Source organism: Candidozyma auris, chromosome 3, assembly GCF_003013715.1.
Source record: "Candidozyma auris chromosome 3, complete sequence".
In the NCBI taxonomy this organism is placed as follows: Eukaryota; Fungi; Ascomycota; class Pichiomycetes; order Serinales; family Metschnikowiaceae; genus Candidozyma; species Candidozyma auris.
Window position 1 is genome coordinate 2,032,221 of NC_072814.1, and position 16,442 is coordinate 2,048,662.

General features: G+C 43.7%; 9 protein-coding genes across 9 annotated transcripts; 3 read left to right on the forward strand and 6 right to left on the reverse strand. All coding sequences in view use genetic code 12, as the record gives it.

Moving 5' to 3' along the window:
* Positions 1-51: 51 nt before the first annotated feature.
* SPT3 (transcriptional regulator SPT3) lies at positions 52-1,035 on the reverse strand (the record flags this gene model as incomplete). The annotated part of the gene is made up of 1 exon (XM_029032605.1): positions 52-1,035. The coding sequence occupies one exon, from the start codon at positions 1,033-1,035 to the stop codon at positions 52-54; it is 984 nt and encodes a 327-aa protein (XP_028892920.1).
* A 792-nt stretch (positions 1,036-1,827) lies between these two features.
* On the reverse strand, positions 1,828-2,520 carry CJI96_0003563 (uncharacterized protein; the record flags this gene model as incomplete). The annotated part of the gene is made up of 1 exon (XM_029032604.2): positions 1,828-2,520. The coding sequence occupies one exon, from the start codon at positions 2,518-2,520 to the stop codon at positions 1,828-1,830; it is 693 nt and encodes a 230-aa protein (XP_028892919.2).
* Positions 2,521-2,800: 280 nt separating this feature from the next.
* Positions 2,801-3,151, forward strand: SDC1 (Sdc1p; the record flags this gene model as incomplete). The annotated part of the gene is made up of 1 exon (XM_029032603.2): positions 2,801-3,151. One exon carries the CDS (start codon positions 2,801-2,803, stop codon positions 3,149-3,151), a length of 351 nt encoding a protein of 116 aa, XP_028892918.2.
* Positions 3,152-3,813: 662 nt separating this feature from the next.
* CJI96_0003565 (uncharacterized protein) lies at positions 3,814-5,349 on the forward strand (the record flags this gene model as incomplete). The annotated part of the gene is made up of 1 exon (XM_029032602.2): positions 3,814-5,349. The coding sequence occupies one exon, from the start codon at positions 3,814-3,816 to the stop codon at positions 5,347-5,349; it is 1,536 nt and encodes a 511-aa protein (XP_028892917.1).
* A 155-nt stretch (positions 5,350-5,504) lies between these two features.
* On the forward strand, positions 5,505-7,103 carry VPS17 (retromer subunit VPS17; the record flags this gene model as incomplete). Its single annotated transcript, XM_029032601.1, has 1 exon — positions 5,505-7,103. One exon carries the CDS (start codon positions 5,505-5,507, stop codon positions 7,101-7,103), a length of 1,599 nt encoding a protein of 532 aa, XP_028892916.1.
* Positions 7,104-7,720: 617 nt separating this feature from the next.
* Positions 7,721-8,413, reverse strand: SOD2 (superoxide dismutase SOD2; the record flags this gene model as incomplete). Its single annotated transcript, XM_029032600.2, has 1 exon — positions 7,721-8,413. One exon carries the CDS (start codon positions 8,411-8,413, stop codon positions 7,721-7,723), a length of 693 nt encoding a protein of 230 aa, XP_028892915.2.
* Positions 8,414-9,674: 1,261 nt separating this feature from the next.
* Positions 9,675-10,277, reverse strand: CJI96_0003568 (uncharacterized protein; the record flags this gene model as incomplete). Its single annotated transcript, XM_029032599.2, has 1 exon — positions 9,675-10,277. One exon carries the CDS (start codon positions 10,275-10,277, stop codon positions 9,675-9,677), a length of 603 nt encoding a protein of 200 aa, XP_028892914.1.
* A 133-nt stretch (positions 10,278-10,410) lies between these two features.
* CJI96_0003569 (tetratricopeptide repeat protein) lies at positions 10,411-12,597 on the reverse strand (the record flags this gene model as incomplete). The annotated part of the gene is made up of 1 exon (XM_029032598.2): positions 10,411-12,597. The coding sequence occupies one exon, from the start codon at positions 12,595-12,597 to the stop codon at positions 10,411-10,413; it is 2,187 nt and encodes a 728-aa protein (XP_028892913.2).
* Positions 12,598-13,300: 703 nt separating this feature from the next.
* Positions 13,301-15,907, reverse strand: PKH3 (protein kinase PKH3; the record flags this gene model as incomplete). Its single annotated transcript, XM_029032596.2, has 1 exon — positions 13,301-15,907. The coding sequence occupies one exon, from the start codon at positions 15,905-15,907 to the stop codon at positions 13,301-13,303; it is 2,607 nt and encodes an 868-aa protein (XP_028892911.2).
* Between the last annotated feature and the right edge of the window lie 535 nt (positions 15,908-16,442).

Sequence of the window (16,442 nt, forward strand, 5' to 3'; positions counted from 1 at the left end):
AGAAAGGAACAGCAGAAATCTTATCCGTCTTTCCAAATGTCAAAGCTTCGCCTAAATCAATCTCGTCCTAGACTTAAGCATACCTCCTCCGAATGAACGCACTGCCTTGTGCTTAAAATCTGTAGATTGAAGTCGGCGCCAGGCCTCCTCAATGTGGTATGGTTGTATTGGCTTTGCAAGCTCGTCTGGCTTTTCAAAAAGATACTTTCGCTTCCGCTTATTGATCTCTTTATTTATAGCCCCAGCCTTCAGTAGGTTCTGCTGGATGAGTTTCTCCTCTGCTGTTTTGATAGACATAGCCACCTCCGTCAAGGAGCAGACTATTTCGAAAGTCAAGAAGCCAAGAATATCAATGACATCGTCATTGGGCCTGGACTCACATATTTGCGTAATTTGGGCCCACTCTCTGAACTTTTTAGCCTTTCGAAAGGTAAATGAAGCCTGACGGCACTCGGACCAATGCACATATTCCTCCTTAGTCATGTTTTTCGTTCTATCGTCCGCCATTTTCAACCTCTTCAATGATGCCATTGTAGCGGCTTTCTCCTCGTCGTCCACTTCCTCGGCTTCTTCTGCGGTTTCGAGGTGTTGTTCACTGAACATGAATTGCACCTCCCAAGGCAACCTGATCTTTGACTTTTTGTATCGTGTCATCATTTTTGATTGGTCATTGGCCCCAGGAGCAGCTACAGCTGAAGCAGGGGCGGCAGCATCTCCTTCAAGAAGACCCTCGGCACCACCACCTTCCTGATCTTTAGTGTTCTTTCTAACATCTTTCCAGGAGAGGTACGTGATGAGACGATTGACCTTGGCTTTATCATGTCGTATGAGGAAAATCACATCTTCTGAAGATATGGATCGGGTCCCTCTGCTGGCAGCTGTCTTCGTCGCCTGAAGTAGAATCTCAATAACTTGTCCTCTTACAATGTCCTCAATTAGCGAGGTTGTCTCAACTGGCAGATCATTGACCTCACCAGAGACAAACATCATTTGTTGAACCTCAACTCTGTACCTGTACTTGTCTGAGTTCGACATGCTGTAAGATCACCAAAGCTAGTTTACTGCGATTTAGTGAATTTGATATCGCGCAGTACTACAAGTTCATATGTTCATGATGTTGAAACTACAATCAATACAAACACAAAAGTTTTTTTATAGCCTGTTATTGATTTGAAAAGTCAAACTCTATCTTTGCAAAGGATTCCCAAAATACGGCTATGTGAGACACCAAATTATAAAGGGTTGAGTTTGTGGCGTTTAAACATAGCTTCCCAGACTTACGTCAATTCCAAAACGGAAACGATTGCCCGAATAAATGAGGAGATTTTTGAAATACTAAAACAATTATTTATCACTGTAGTAGACTCATAACGAGAAGCATCAGATTATGTAAGTGGTTGGTGAGCGTCAGTGGCTCACTGAAGATGTACTATGGGCCTCAGTGAAGATCACAATTGAAACAACGAGCACATGAACATATCCACGACGTGTTTTAAATGTTCGATATTAAAAAGTAGTAAAACGGCTTCTTGTAAGAAGCCCCAGCTTCCCAAGACCGGGTAACGTTGCGCGAAGAAGAGTATATAAGTACGAAAAAATTCATCAAAATACTCATCTTCTTCTATATTATCAAACAACAGAAAGTATGTTTATATTTTGTTGCAGTTTTGAAATGATGACTCTGAGTGCATTTGGCTCGAGACTTTCTGTCGGTGTGGAAAAACCTAAGCTACCTTATTATCATTGGCTGATATTACTGCTTTTACACGTATGCTCATTACTAACCTAAAGACGAAACATTTGAATCACCATTTGCTCATTCTACTCTCATGCCACAATAAGAAGGACAAGTAGGATCACGAGGACGACTACCAAAACGCCTATGCAACAGTTACTAGCCGTATCTCTGTTTTTCTCGATCACGTAGTTTATGCGCTTCAAACCTCTTTGGAGCTTACTTCCAACTGTATCCATGTCTTGATCTAACTCATCAAGCATGAAACCTTGCTCTTCGAGCTCACCACCCATCATCTGTGCTTGTTGATTAAGGTTTCGCATGGTTTCGTGTATCGAGTCGAGTTGAAGATCCTGATTCTGAATCGCCTCTTGCTCTTGAAACTGATTGAATTCCCTGTCTATTCTGCGACTATCGCTTGATGGTCCCTCTCTATCCTCGTCCTGACTGATTCGATTTGACATGGTGGTGATTTCTCTCTGCCTTTGGGGGTACTTCACTCTTTCATCCCACTCATTCTTGAGTCCAGCGATCTTCAGCTGCAACTGGCTCAAGATCTGTTTTCTGCTGACTATCTCCGATGAGCTTAGATTGAATTGTGACGGGTTTGATTCAGAGATTTGTACTGCTTGCTTTAGATCTTCTAGAGTCTCCGTCAACTCCTCATAATTGTTGTGAAAGTCTAGCTTGGCTTCATCAGTGATGTGAAAAGACCGTTTAACAAAAGTGTCCAACGAATGAATCTGAGACCAGCAGTCCTCCTCTACCTCTTTAAATGGATCCATTCGATGTTCATAAGTATGCAATGCGCCTCAACTTGGCTCTAACACACCTTCAAGTAAGGTCACGTGACGCTGTTGAGAAGAAACGTACAATGTCTTACTCAAATTTCATCGCAATTGAAGCTTCATAGACTTGAAATGAGACCATGGATCTAAGCTTGAAGACCCTGCTCTTTAAACGCTTTGCCAGATCATAGTTAGTGCATGAAGCTAATACATGGATGCGTTGCATCTCACCAACATACGCACAACGCGAAAATCTCCCACTAGTACACTTTCTACAATGTCTGCTTCTGACCCAATTTCAGAGAATGGCGTTCTGAACAATTCCGTGGCACCGGAACTTTCGAGTATCGACTTGAAACGCGAAGAATCTCCACCTGTGAAGAAAATCAAGACCGAAGAGGCGTCTATACCAAAGCACACAGAACCTCCAGTGCACGAGATTGTCGGTGGTTCTTCAATTAGACAATATCTCAATAAGCACTTGACCCAGCACCTTCTAGAAGGCTTGAAGCAAGTTGGCAAGGATAAGCCAGAGGACCCTTTGTTGGCTCTCGGGAAATTTTTGATTCAGCGTTCTGAGGATCTTAAAGGAGAGTGTAATAAAGATGCAGAAGGTAATGCTTCATAGTTCTGCAGTACTGAATTGCTCTTCAGTAAATAAATCCGCCTTGGCTGTTATCTGAAGATATCACCTGCTGAATTTTCCACTGCCATACGGCTAGACATACGCCCTAGATTATGTCGCTCCAGGACGTGCTCTGATCACGCATTTGGGAAACAGTTTTTGGCAATTTGTTTTCAGTAAAGTGTTCTATATTCTCGCCATTAGAGATAGATATGCTGAGAGCTTTGAAGCTAAACCGCCAGTCTGCAAATCTTTGCGAGAATGTGAGGTCTTACAACCCGCTTCATCGCATTTGAGGAGTTATTACAAAGTCAAAAGACCAGAAAAGTCTTCATTGCTCCAGAGAAAGAGCAAAGACTTGTGAACATAAGTTGATAGAGACATCAGAAAGTGTGTGTAAGCTGAAATAGACTCATGGTAAATATCACCTTATTGTTATCAAAAATAAACGCACACACAAGATAGGTATACGGAGTAGCAAGTAACCAAATACGAGAATCTCTGTCCGGAAGTGAAAGATGGGAAGAAAACTGTCTAAGTTAATGACAAGCTGACGTCACTTTGTTCATAGCAGGTGAACCCCGTACAGCCTGCACAGTTTAGTAAAGCAGCACCTTTAACGCAATAAACGCAACAGACGCCACTGACAACTTTCCTTCTCCAGCATGCCTGGCGATTCTTCTTTACGTCCATATTATGATCATGATACCTTCAACGCTGGGTATCTGGTCATTTATAAACCAGGCATTGGCGTTGTGGACACCGCGACTGATAAACCTATCATCGCATCATTAGGTCAATCTCTAGGGAACTCGCTTGCCGGAAAGGGTGTTGGTATCAATGGTATCAAGAATGCCGGTAACAGAACCTCTTTTAGCTCGGTTGGACCTGGTGGAGACAAAAACTATGTATATGACTTGGAATTCCTGGAATATTTTGACTTCAGCAATCTCCTGGAACTTCTCAAAAACTTGTTTTGGAATTTTTTTAAAAACTACTGCAAGGTCGTGGTATCTCAGCCTTTAGAAATTGTCAGATTGGTTTTGCAAGTTGGCTACTTTGACTTTTCAACCTCGAAACCCCGGCAAACGTCAAAGAACCATCGCAGACTTGCTGCAAGCATAAATAGTTCGACGGGTTCCATGGTTTCCGAAGGCGATTTGCTTTCGAGCTCAGAGGGCGAAGAAGAGATTGATTTTTTCCAACTGACTCACGGCGAACCCCCAATGCAGAAATCCGTGGTGTCGAAGAAACAGAAACCTGTATCAAAGACCTCAAAGATTCAACCTGTTTCCGCACATACGGTCGATATATTGACCGCAATTGCTTCAAAAGATGGACCATTTGCTTTATTTCGTGGAGTGAACGCGTCATTCATCCATCATACCTTGTTACACACAATAGAAGCCTGGATCACTGGCTTCCTCTCTCCATTCTTGGGGATCCCCGATCCCTTCTTCCTTGATCTCACGCACCTGACTGAGCCTGCCAAATCACTATGGCTATCTGTGCTGGCTTGTGTATTGGCAGGTGTTGTATTGATGCCGTTGGACCTAATCAAGGTAAAACTCATGCTAACCCAATTCAACAAGGCCATACCTTCAGATTCAAATGAACAAAGCCCCTCAGCAACCTCAGGCTCCGATGAAGAAGAACAACTGGCAGAAAAGGTGAAAACCCGTTCAGTGAGAGAATCCATAAAGTATTATCCTATCCGATACGTCTTGCATCCCCCATTCACAATAACTTTGTTGACGGTTTTGCATCAGTTCTCAACGACCGTATTCCGCAAAGCTTCGCCGTATATTTTGTTTATCCGCTACAATGTGGATGCATATTCGGCTCCTAATTGGTACACGATGGCCAATTTGTTTCTACTGATTGCTGAATTATTCATCAAGCTACCTATGGAAAATTTGTTACGAAAAGAACAGGTGAGATTCCTACTTACACCGAAGAGCAGTGAAAGTGACCCACACAGAGTTGTCACAATCGACAACCCTGATGAAGATCTTATAGTGACTTTCAATAATTGGGATGCTGCACATGCTCACAGGACGAATGGTGAACTTTCTCTTTGGCAAAGGATCAGATTACTTGGACTTTTCAATGGCTGGAGAGTAGGCGTCCTCAATGTAATTGGGTTTTGGGGTTACAACATATTTCGGTCTAGCGAAGTGCTCACCGAGGAAAAGCTTTAGCGTCTCTTTTATATCCATGATGAATTTATGATAAAATCGAGCTAATGTAATCTGTGCTGTAGTTTGTGGGGCTCGCACAGGAGTGCGTGAGATTCGAACAAGAACTAACAACTAATCTAAATCAGCAGTGAGTGGCCCCGACAATGACATCAAGCATGGCCTACGATCCAGACGATTTCGAAAATAACAACCCCTTTGCCGAGCCAGAGGAGCACATCACACCTGTCAATGTGGGCACCATCAACAATCATGCTTCAGACTCTCAATCGTTAGATCTGGAAAATGTTGATCACGATATTTCGGTGAGTTTTCTGCAAGAGCAAGGGCAGGTGGAGCATGAAAGCAAAGGTCAAATTAAAAGGACGGAAAGTGGTAGATTGGTGGAGGAGGATCTTCGAAAACTTCTACCTGAGAGATTCACAAGAAAGTATCTGATGAGAATACATCTAAGAGATATCGAGGATAATAAGCCAAACAATCCAATTCTTCGTTTTGATGCTTACGTGAGAGGTTTACCAAAGTTTAGGGATCAAGTATACAAGGATATACGTCGAACATACAACGAAGTGCGCAAGTTCAATGAATACTTGATAGTGTCTAATCTTGAAGTGTTCGTTCCAGTTATACCAAGTCTGGTCACTTCATATCCCTCTGGTGGTGAAGACGAAAAGAAGCAGCTTATGTACAACTGGTCGGAATGGTTCAACAGAATTGCTCTGAACCCAATTTTGATACGAGACGAAGAGTTCGTATACTTCATCGAAAGTGATTTCGGGTACTCAGTCATAAATACAGAACGCAAACAGCTGGTCGCCACTGGGCTTATGCGTAAGACTATGAAACAATTAAACAACCCTTATGACCCTTATCAAGAGCTCGCCACGTTTAGACCCATGATCAAGTCAGCATACTTGCTTTGTCAGAGATTAAACAAAACTATGGAGAAACATCAAAAGCTCGAGAAGCAGCTTCTGGCAAGTATGAGTGAATTGGGCACTAAACTAAAGGGACTTTCTCAATTCGAGACCGTTCATCCAGGTATGAGAAACTTATGGGAGAAAGTCGCAAAAGTCACCCAGTATCAAGCTGATTTACTTCTCCTAAAGCTGATAATGGATATGGGTGTTCTTGGCGATGGTGCAAAAGCTTTTAGTGCTGACTTCTATGAGATTAAGGAAGCGCTCACGAACCGTTATCTTATAATGAGAGAGCTTAGTCAAGCTGAGGCTCAAACAAAGGCGAAGCACTCTCAAGCGTCCAAGATCAAGAATAAAGCCTCCTTGGATCCTATACGTGCAGAAGAAGCGCTAAAGGTGCTTGAATATGCTCAAAAAGCTGAGGAAAGCCTACATATGCAAGTGAAGCGGATATCAGGAGAGATGATGTTTGAAAGAAAGGAGGTGATCGACTTCACGGAGAAGAAAATGAAAAAACTTCTTAAGCAGTTCACTCTCAACCGTGTTGACCAGCATCGTAAACTTTTGAACAATTTGGAGACTATCCGACTTGACGTGAGAATTATAGATGAAAATGGAGGACTCTCACGTCTCAACAGGGAGCATCTCAACCAGATGAAGCACAACCTAGCCCAATCACAGGCAGCGAACGAGGATTTGTGGTCATCAAGACTGTTCAGGAGTCTAACCAAAGAGCAGCTTGAAAGAGAGGAAGCAATAAGGAATAAAGGAGACTTGGATGTTGGATCTCTAGATGCGAAAAAAGCAGCGTCTTTACTTGGAACCGCAACATTTTGAGGTGTGGCTACGAAGCAGAATTTAAGAGAAGCTAATGGGACCCATTCAGCTCTCGCTCGGCTACGTTGATTTTCAGGATACAGACATGGCTGACCATACTTTCTCTCTACTTGTGGAGCATGAGTCGAGCACTTGGACGCTGTCTACTCTAGGTGGACAAATTACAAGTTTAGCCTCCTCATCCTTCTCACCCGCGGGTCGATGGTCGAGCCTGTGGCTCTATTTTCGATGGGAAAATATACTTTGAAGCTTAAATAAGATACACCGGGGGACCCGAGCAGAAAGCGCTGTGTAAGCTGTACGATATTTCTTTGAGTCTCATTTCCTAACACTAATCGTAAATCGATGCATGATACAGCGGGATTAAGTACAAAATTTAGAAGAATATCGACAAGGTCTTACTAAGTTCTCAAAACACTCACATATGAAAGAGTAACTCGATCTATCTATTTTTTAGAGGTGACCAGTGACTTCTACGAGCAAGAGCATTTATAATGAAGCTTAAGAAAGTGAGAACTGGTCGCGCCAATACTTTGACAATGCATGGATCTGCTACATTTTATGAAGAGTTGCATAAATATTCATTGCACGACGTAAACACATGAGAGCTCAGATGCTTAGTTAACAACATATCTCTTTTCGGCTTCCTTCCAGTTGATCACATTCCAGATGGCCTTGAAGTAGTCTGCCTTGACGTTTTGGTATTGCAAGTAGTAAGCGTGCTCCCAAGCATCAATAGCAACCAATGGCACCAATGGTCCGGTAACAGTGTCTTGGTTAGCAGTGGTGACAACATCCAAAGCACCACCGTTTTCCTTGTTTTTCACAATGAAAGCCCAGCCAGAACCCTGAATGCCAGCCAACTTGGCGTTGGTGATGTTCTGCAAGTTCTCAAGACTGCCATACTGCTCCTTGATTCTCTTGGAGAGCTCAGAATCCTCCGAAGGTGGCTCACCACCACCTTGGTTCTTTGGAGCCAAGTTCTTCCAGAACAAGCAGTGGTTGGTGTAGCCGCCGCCGTGGAAGTTGATGAGCTTCTGCAACTCAATGGTTTTCTTGACCTCCCCTTTTTGCTTAGCCTCAGCAAACTGCTCAATTGCAGTGTTGTAGCCGGTCACGTAGGTCTGGTGGTGCTTGGTGTAGTGGATCTCGTTGATCTGGCCGGAGATGTATGGCTCCAAGGCATCGAACTCCCAGTCCAAGTCTGGAAGAGAGACCTCAGTTCTGACAGCGCCAATTGCGGAGGCAGCAGCGCCAGAGGCGGCGGCGCCAACACGAGAGCTATTTGCCTTAATGGGAGCAGTGAACATTGTGTGTTTATGAAAAATCAGATAAGTTAAAAAACTAGCAATTGTGCCTACGGGGAACCGGAACGAGGTGGAATATTTATAAGCCAGAGAGCCACCCCACATTGTGTACAGGAGACAATCTCCATAGTGTGAGACCCACTCCTCAATCTTTTTTATTGGCCGAGAGAAACAAGGGGCAAGACTTGAGCAATTATACTTTTACGGGCCAGGACATCCGTCTGAGAAAAAGTAAGTCTCATCCGAAGTTTTGAATGCCCCACTACATCGGACAAGGACGTTATGCATTGTCTGAGGCATTCGCTAACTTGTTGTACAGGAGACCTACTGAACGCTTACTAAAAAACAATGATCTGACTCGAGGGTAAGAATAAAACAGCTTTTCGCAAAATGTTCGAGATCAGGGGCGGGAAATACGAAACTGATAGTAGACTAGTAAGTTGTAGATACGTTGCGTTTCCTGCTGTTGCATATAAAAATCACTCTGGGCACGTTGATTTGCTAGTGCCCGTAAATTGACAACGCTTTTAACGAGGCGACGTAAGTTCCGGTAGTAAATATTGTAAGTTATATGCACAGTAGTTATAATGATGATCTCTGCGGTTGCAATTATCGATACTCGGCCCCGAAAATTTCCCGTAGTGGTTATATGTGAGGTACCCGCAAAAGCGTGGCTCATGGTGAGAAGCATTGGTGCCCTGTGGGGGGGCACAAAACTCGATTCTTGCTTAACTGTGACCCTACACTGCGAAATGCGCTCTACAGTCGACGGTACATGAAACTAACGGTACATGAAACTATTTAAAGGTAGTAGGCATTCTGTAGCATTAGAAATCTGGATATACTCTTTGTATCACGGAAGATTATTCATGCTTCAATAGTAGGCAATCAATAAATTGTCAACCAATTGTCCGAAATGGGCCACTGCGTCGCAACGACTGTCAACTATTTTGAGCAACCCTATATTTACACAATATTGCCAAAGTGGTAAACGTATTGTTACTCCCTTATATAGCGTGAGAAAAAACAAGGTGGGGCTTGCTGACATTATCCTTGGCTTGATTGGTGTCACATTGATCAGGTAGCGAATGTCATTTACTACACCCATCAGCTACTTTCGAAGTGCAAAATGCATATTTGCCATTGCAAATGACACAGTAGCTATGAAAATTTTCAGAGGGAGCCACAATACGTCTAGTCATCAGGGAAGACTGCGAGCAGTTGATGTATCTAATTTGAGAAAGATTCTATAGTTGACATATCATTAATTTCTCAAAGCACGCAACCGTTCCGCTAGCTTATCCTCCTTCTCTTCGCTGATGTTAGACACAGGGGGCGACTGGATATCCACCTTCGTTTCATTAAGCCCCTGTTTCATTTCTATTCCTGCTTCATCGGCTATTTGACTCATCAACTCATCAACTTCCTCCTGAGGAGTTGTTAAAGCGTTCACGTTATTCGTAGCAGACTCATAGTAGTTTGTAGAGGCATCTAAGTCCTCGAACTGATTCTCAAATTTATCCATAACCAAAGATATTTTCTCCAAATTCATTGTTTGAAGAGCTTTGTCCATACCTCTAATGACCTGGGCCATATTCCCTGTCACTGAACGCATTGTCACTGCCGTCTGTACTCTAGAAGCAACAGCATCAATTCTGGAGGCCAACCTTAAAAGATTTACTCTCTCATTCGCTTTTCTAATAGCGTTCTGTGCGTATAGTTGGGCAATATCGCTGTTACCTTGCATCATTGCCTTCTTCGTCTTCGCCTTCTCGGAAAGCTCCTCCTTAGCCGCCTTAGCGGCTTGCCTATTCAACAGCTTGGCTGTAAATTTTAGTTGGAAAAGGGATTGTTCGAGACCAGCCATAATTTCTTCTTCGTGATGTGTGAAATCGTTGTCGGTGACTTTCCTTATCTCAGCGCATCAGCTGCAGGAACGACGTTCCCAGACGGTTGTAACTGACCTATATTGACCGACTATACACAAGTTACATAATGAATTAATCAATGTCTGGAGCATCAGGCATACTCTGGTCTTCTGCATCATTTTGTTCTCGTTGTGCCAGAGTAGAGCCGCTCGTACTGGCTTGATTGGATGTATTTTGAGATCCCTGACCCTGACGGAAAACACGAACCAACTCTCTCAAAGCGTCAGTTTGTGTACTTTGCCTATTACCATTGGACCCTTGAGCCTCAAATCGACGCATGATGTTGCTAAAGATAGGCTGATAATCCCCTGAAAGCATCTGATTTAGTGATTCACTCAAATCCCATACAGGGCTTCCTTCTCTTCTTGAAGAGTTATTTGCTGCTTCATCACCCTGATTTCCAGTACGATCCGCTTGGGTAGTGTTGGTGCTGTTGTTGGTGCTGTTGTTGGTGCTGTTGTTGGTGCTGTTGTTGGTGCTGTTGTTGGTGCTGTTGTTGTTGCTGTTGTTGGCGCTGTTGTTGGCGCTGTTGTTATGGCCATCATGAGTGGATCTCTGCATTTGGCCCTCTCCACGCTGGGGATCTTGAGCCGAGTCTGATGTCTCTGAGGGATTTCTATCTCCGGTCTCCACCATTATGTCAAAACTGAAGGGGTTGGATCCACCATCAGCATTGCGTGGAGCATCATTTGGGAAATAGGTCAGGGTTTGCACCTGCATCATATCACCAAAGATATCCCCTAATTGATTCATCAATCCTCTGATAGATGTATCTGGGCGTTGTGTCTCAGTACTAGCATTATCGGTCTCTCTGTCAGGCGGATTGTTGGCTGTTGTAGTCTGCGTCTCGGCATTGTTTTCAGTTTCCCGACGGCGGGGACGACCCATCCCAGGCATTCCAGTTATAGGTATGGATACAGTTGATGCCTCCATCAGACTACCCGCTAGGATATCCAGAGCGACTTCTGGAGTCAAGATTGACGGACGATGTTGTTCCGCTCTCCCAGCAGTGTTTCTCAAATTATCAAAGTTTTCGTCGTAAGTATAATTAAAAAAGTGCCTATCTTCAGGGCTAGCAACACTTTGCAACTCGCTAAGAGTAGTTCTTACCTGCGAAATATAAAGCCTGATATCGTTAGGAGACACCCTTTGCTGCTTTGCCCTTTTTTCCGTCAAGATAAGGGCTTGTACCAATTTATGCACGAACGGAGGGAAGACGGATCTGGCCATAGCATCTTTGTATTCTTGCTTTTGTTGGAAATCAAGATTAGTATTAGGTGGATCAATATTTCCAGCCATCGCATCTAATGCATTCTTGTAACCTCTAAGAGCGTGGAGGGTTCTACCCATGTACAATTCACAATAACCGAGCTGGGCATAGGCAGGAGCAAAAGTCCTGTCCCTCGATACTGCCAATCTAAGATCCTGAATTGCTTCAGAATAACAGTTAAGACCAATGAATGCGATTGCTCTGTTGGTGTAAAGCTGAGCGAGGTTGTTGGCAGAATGAATAGTGCACAGATCAATCGCCGTAGTATACACCTTTATGGCTTGCGGATATGAAAGATTGGTCATCAAATTGTTTCCTAGCTCACGAAGCTTATGAACCTCTCTTTTTTCAGCATCATGATTCTCCAGTGTAGCGCCTGCAGCATCAAGATGAGATTGAAGCACCTTCATGAATGTGCTTCGCCATGGGAGGAATGGACAACTCACAAGGGTCTTCTTAAGTCCAGCCAGAACCTCTTGAATATAGCGATGCCCGCCATCAATAGAAGAGTCGCCTTGAGTACTTATTTCAATTAGATGATCGAGATATTGTGCCATGATCGTAGAAACTGCGTCAAACACCACGTCTTCTCGATCTTCATCTAATACTATGCTGGCAGCAGTACAAGCAATCAGATGCATTTGCGTACGAAGAGCCTTGGCCCTCCCATCTTGAACAGGCTCGCTATCAACTTTTTCACTGACCAGCTCAATGTAACGTAAGGAGATGCTAGGTGGTAGAAGCAAATCCGTCAAATACTTTGCCACAGGATAGAATGGCGGATCATACTGCTCATTTCCAGAATTTATGGCAGATACTGTGTCAATAAAACTCATCACTTGAGGCGAATCGAAATTTATAAGTGTATCAGCGCCAGTACTCATTGACTGCAACGAGGAAGACGTTTTTATACTTAGAGCGTTTAAATGCTCTTTGAGAGCTTCCAGTACGGCGAATCGCCACATCAAGTCCTTATCGAACGAAGCCATTTCGCTGTGAATGTTCGTCGTTGTATTACCAGATCTACCGAATTGCAAGTTCGTGCTGCACACTCACTAGAGGGGATTGCGATTACTATGCAAGCTCTTTAATCACACCTTAGATACGTTAAGGATAGGGTTTGACATTTGCATTGATGTCCGATTTTTTCTACAAAAAACCGTCTACTCAAGTGTCCGTGGCTCCTGTAGAGTTGCTCACTAGTGCCAATTGCGACGACTCGTCAAGGATAAGGGCCTTTCTTAGGCTCTCACGAATTGCCACTGATGATACGATAAGCCAACATTTAAATGAGTTGAAACCTGAAGAGTGTGATGCTTACTTCAACAAAAAAATCGTCCCGCAATGGCAAGCTCGAGCTCATGCGATACAATTCTGTTCCGATTATGCAAAAAGACTAGAAGAGGAAGTGGCTGCCTCCAAACCAAACCCTGCCAATTACGATTTAAGAACAAACCCCTATGCTATGAAGGATGATCTCGACAAACTTGAGATGCAAAATGCTCATAGACGAACAATAGAGAACTGGGTTAGTAACGAACAAAATGTCGAAAAGATCATACGAGAAGAAACCATAAAGATCTTCAACAATAAGTGTTACTACAAGGATTGGCTTAAACAATTCAAAGAAACCATAAGTGAGTAGCACTCAATTCAACAATAGGATAATATTATAACGTTTGATGCACTATTCTATTTGCCCGCGGCGGCAGCAGCAGCATAAGCTAATATATTTCCTGGCTTCTTTGATGTAGGTTTGTTCGTTGATGATGACGAAGAAGTTCTTGACCCATTTGCCTTTGATGGTTTTGGGGGAGCTTTCGGGTTTGATTTTCCTGAAGGCTTTGCCATCAGCTTCGAAGACTTCTTGGTATCTTTTGCTGCGTGACGTTGTTTGGGTTTCTCGCTCACCATATCTTTCGCCCATATCAAGCAATCTATCCACCCCAAACTCTCTCCGATACGAACGACGTCCCCTTTCTTGTCGACCACTCTAGCGGACTTCTCATACTTCGGCTTATCTTCGTTTTTTACACGCTTGAGGAAAACAAGATCTCCTCCTTCTTTGATCAACTCAAGGATGAGATAACCGAACACGTCTTCACCTTGAGATTGAGCGTCTTCTTCATCATCCTCCACAAAGACGCTCTCGAATTCATAGTCGTACATCAGATAGTCACCACCTTGATTAGCTGTTAAATCTACCAGCATGACCTCAAGATTCTCATAGATCAAAAATATGCGAGCTTTATTGCTCACGCATGCAACAACCGGTACCATGTTTTTTGTGAGCACATCCTGGTATCTATCTACTAGCTTTTCTATCACTTCATCATCGATGCTTCCTGGTGTCCGGTTGATGAGTCTATTGCTTAATTGCAGCTTTAATATTGTATCTAGCTTGATGATTTTCTCATCAGGCTCCAAAAATTGTGAAATCTCCTTGAATGTAACAGTGTTGGGCGCAAGATCCTTCAGTGATGATGATGGCCTCGATTTGGCGGGTGTAGGAGCCCGCTCAAATTTTGGCGTACTTGAACCGCTCGCTGCTCTATAGGCGGAGCTGCTTGCAGCGCTCTTGGCAGAAGCGATTGCCGCGCTGGATGTTCCGTTACTTTGAGGAAATTTTGGTGATGCAAATGCACTTCGAGGTGTTGATGGATTAGATGTATCAGCCTTCAGTACGCCTTTTGCGAAAGCCGTGCCAGAACGCAAGTCTTTGTACTGTGGTGAGCGCGGCGAGGAGTTCTCAGAAGAGATCTGGACATCAGCCATTTTTGATTCAAGAGGAGGTAATGTCGAAGGAGGCATGTTTGAGTTGGCCAAGCGATTAGAGCGTATATGACCTGGTGAAGAATTCTGAATCATCGGCGAGCTGGCGAGGCCTGCGGAGGCTTTACCCATTTGGTGGGTCATCCGCAAATCTGGCGAAGTTCTTTGCTTCAATGGTGGAAGTTTGCGAGGTTGTTGGACAGAAATTGGTGGATGAGTACTTAAATCGGTCGGTAATATTTGTGTAGTTGTTTCAACCCTCTGTGTAGCCGGACCTGCGAGAGTGGGAATGTTGCCAGAACTGAATCCTTTCTTTATCTTGGTAGGTGGCTGGTAAGACTTTTTGCCACCCAATGTGGGCACCAAACTGTAATCAAGAGATTGCAGTATTTGCGAATGGAGTTGATAGTTGGAAGAGGACTTATTAAGATTTCTTGCGGACCCGGGCTTGATGCCAGAGGGGTTATAGGCCTGCTGAGAAGTATAGCTCAGTTGAGTATTAGACAGGACGCCTGGCTGATATGGCTCAAATCGTGGAACCTTTCTCTTCCAAATGAAATTTCGATCGTTCCAGGGAACATCATCAAACCACGATTGGGCTTGAATCTGAGGAATAGTAAGTCTTTTATGAGCCTCGGCAATAAGAGTTTGATCAACAATCTCTTTTACTCCTTGTGGAACAGGGTTTCTGTAGGTATAATCCACACCAATGATTTTTTCGAACGTCAAATATTCAGTTGGGCCCTTGAAAGGAGGTATTCCATTGAAGAACTGATATAAAATGCACCCAAGTGCCCAAACATCACTTTCGAAACCGCACTCGTTGTATTGAAGTAATTCAGGGGGTACATATTCAGCGGTTCCAACAAAAGATCCTCTTCTGTCTTTCTGCGGTTTATCGGGAACGGAGTCATAATTGATTGCTTCACCCTGAGGATCGTCAACTTCTCCGAGAAGCTTGGCGGCACCGAAATCAGTGATTTTGAGGTTGAAATCATATCCGACAAGGATGTTCTCTGGTTTGAGGTCTCTATGAATAACGCCTTTGGAATGGATAAATCTGACAGCATCAATAATTTGTATCATATAGAATTTCAGCACTGGTTCTGAAAGCGAACCAAACTTACTTATGATGGATAGTAACTCGCCATATTCGGCAAAATCTAAAACGAAGAAAAGGCTAGCGTCATCCTGAAATGTATAATAGAGTTGGACAATACCAGGATGTTGTTGGCCCAAGCGATGCAAAGTGGATTTCTCGATATTCACATACTTGATCTTGTCTTCCTTGACAATGTGCCTCTTCAGAAGTACTTTGATGGCATATGTCTTGTTGTTATAGAGGTCAAGTGCAGAATAAACGGTGGAATAGGAGCCCTCTCCAATACGGGTACCGAACTGGTAATCCCGAACAGTTCTCCTTCTCAGGGCCAGTGCATTGGACACTCCATTCACGCTATCGCTTCGAGAGGACCCCGGAGCCGTCCCCTGGTGAACTGCTATCGAGGGATGTGTCTCGGTTGACATAATGTTCAGGAGGAACTTCTAAAAGCAGTAAGGCTTAAGGGATGTTGTTGGCGCTGCTTGTGATGACGTCTGGAAGAACAGAGTTTGGTGCTGCCTAAAGGTCTGGTCGGATCAACGTCTGTGAGATATAGCCACGAGAGTGTATGTTGGTTTCGCAAGGCAAGTACAGTAGCAAGGTGTGTTTTTAGAAAGGCCTATTTAGTGCGACTAGCCTTGTGATTCAGATGCAATGGTTCAGCGTTACACGTATTGGCTTCTTGCTATCTCGAGAACGGTAAGAATAATTGAGTCCTAGTCAAGTCATATGTAAATGTTGCGTTGTACAATTTGTTCACGGTCTTTTTCAAATCAATTGCTCCACAGATGTTCAATACCATTTCTCTACGTTATCGGTAATTTGAACGAGTCGCACTGAAGGATGCGTGCATCAAGGATTTAATAGCAGCTAAAATGTCAAATGTGGTCCCTTTTAATTAGGGCAAGGATCTGTTGTCTTATGAATGAGCTGTAGTTCCCAGCTTCCCGGCTGCGAACA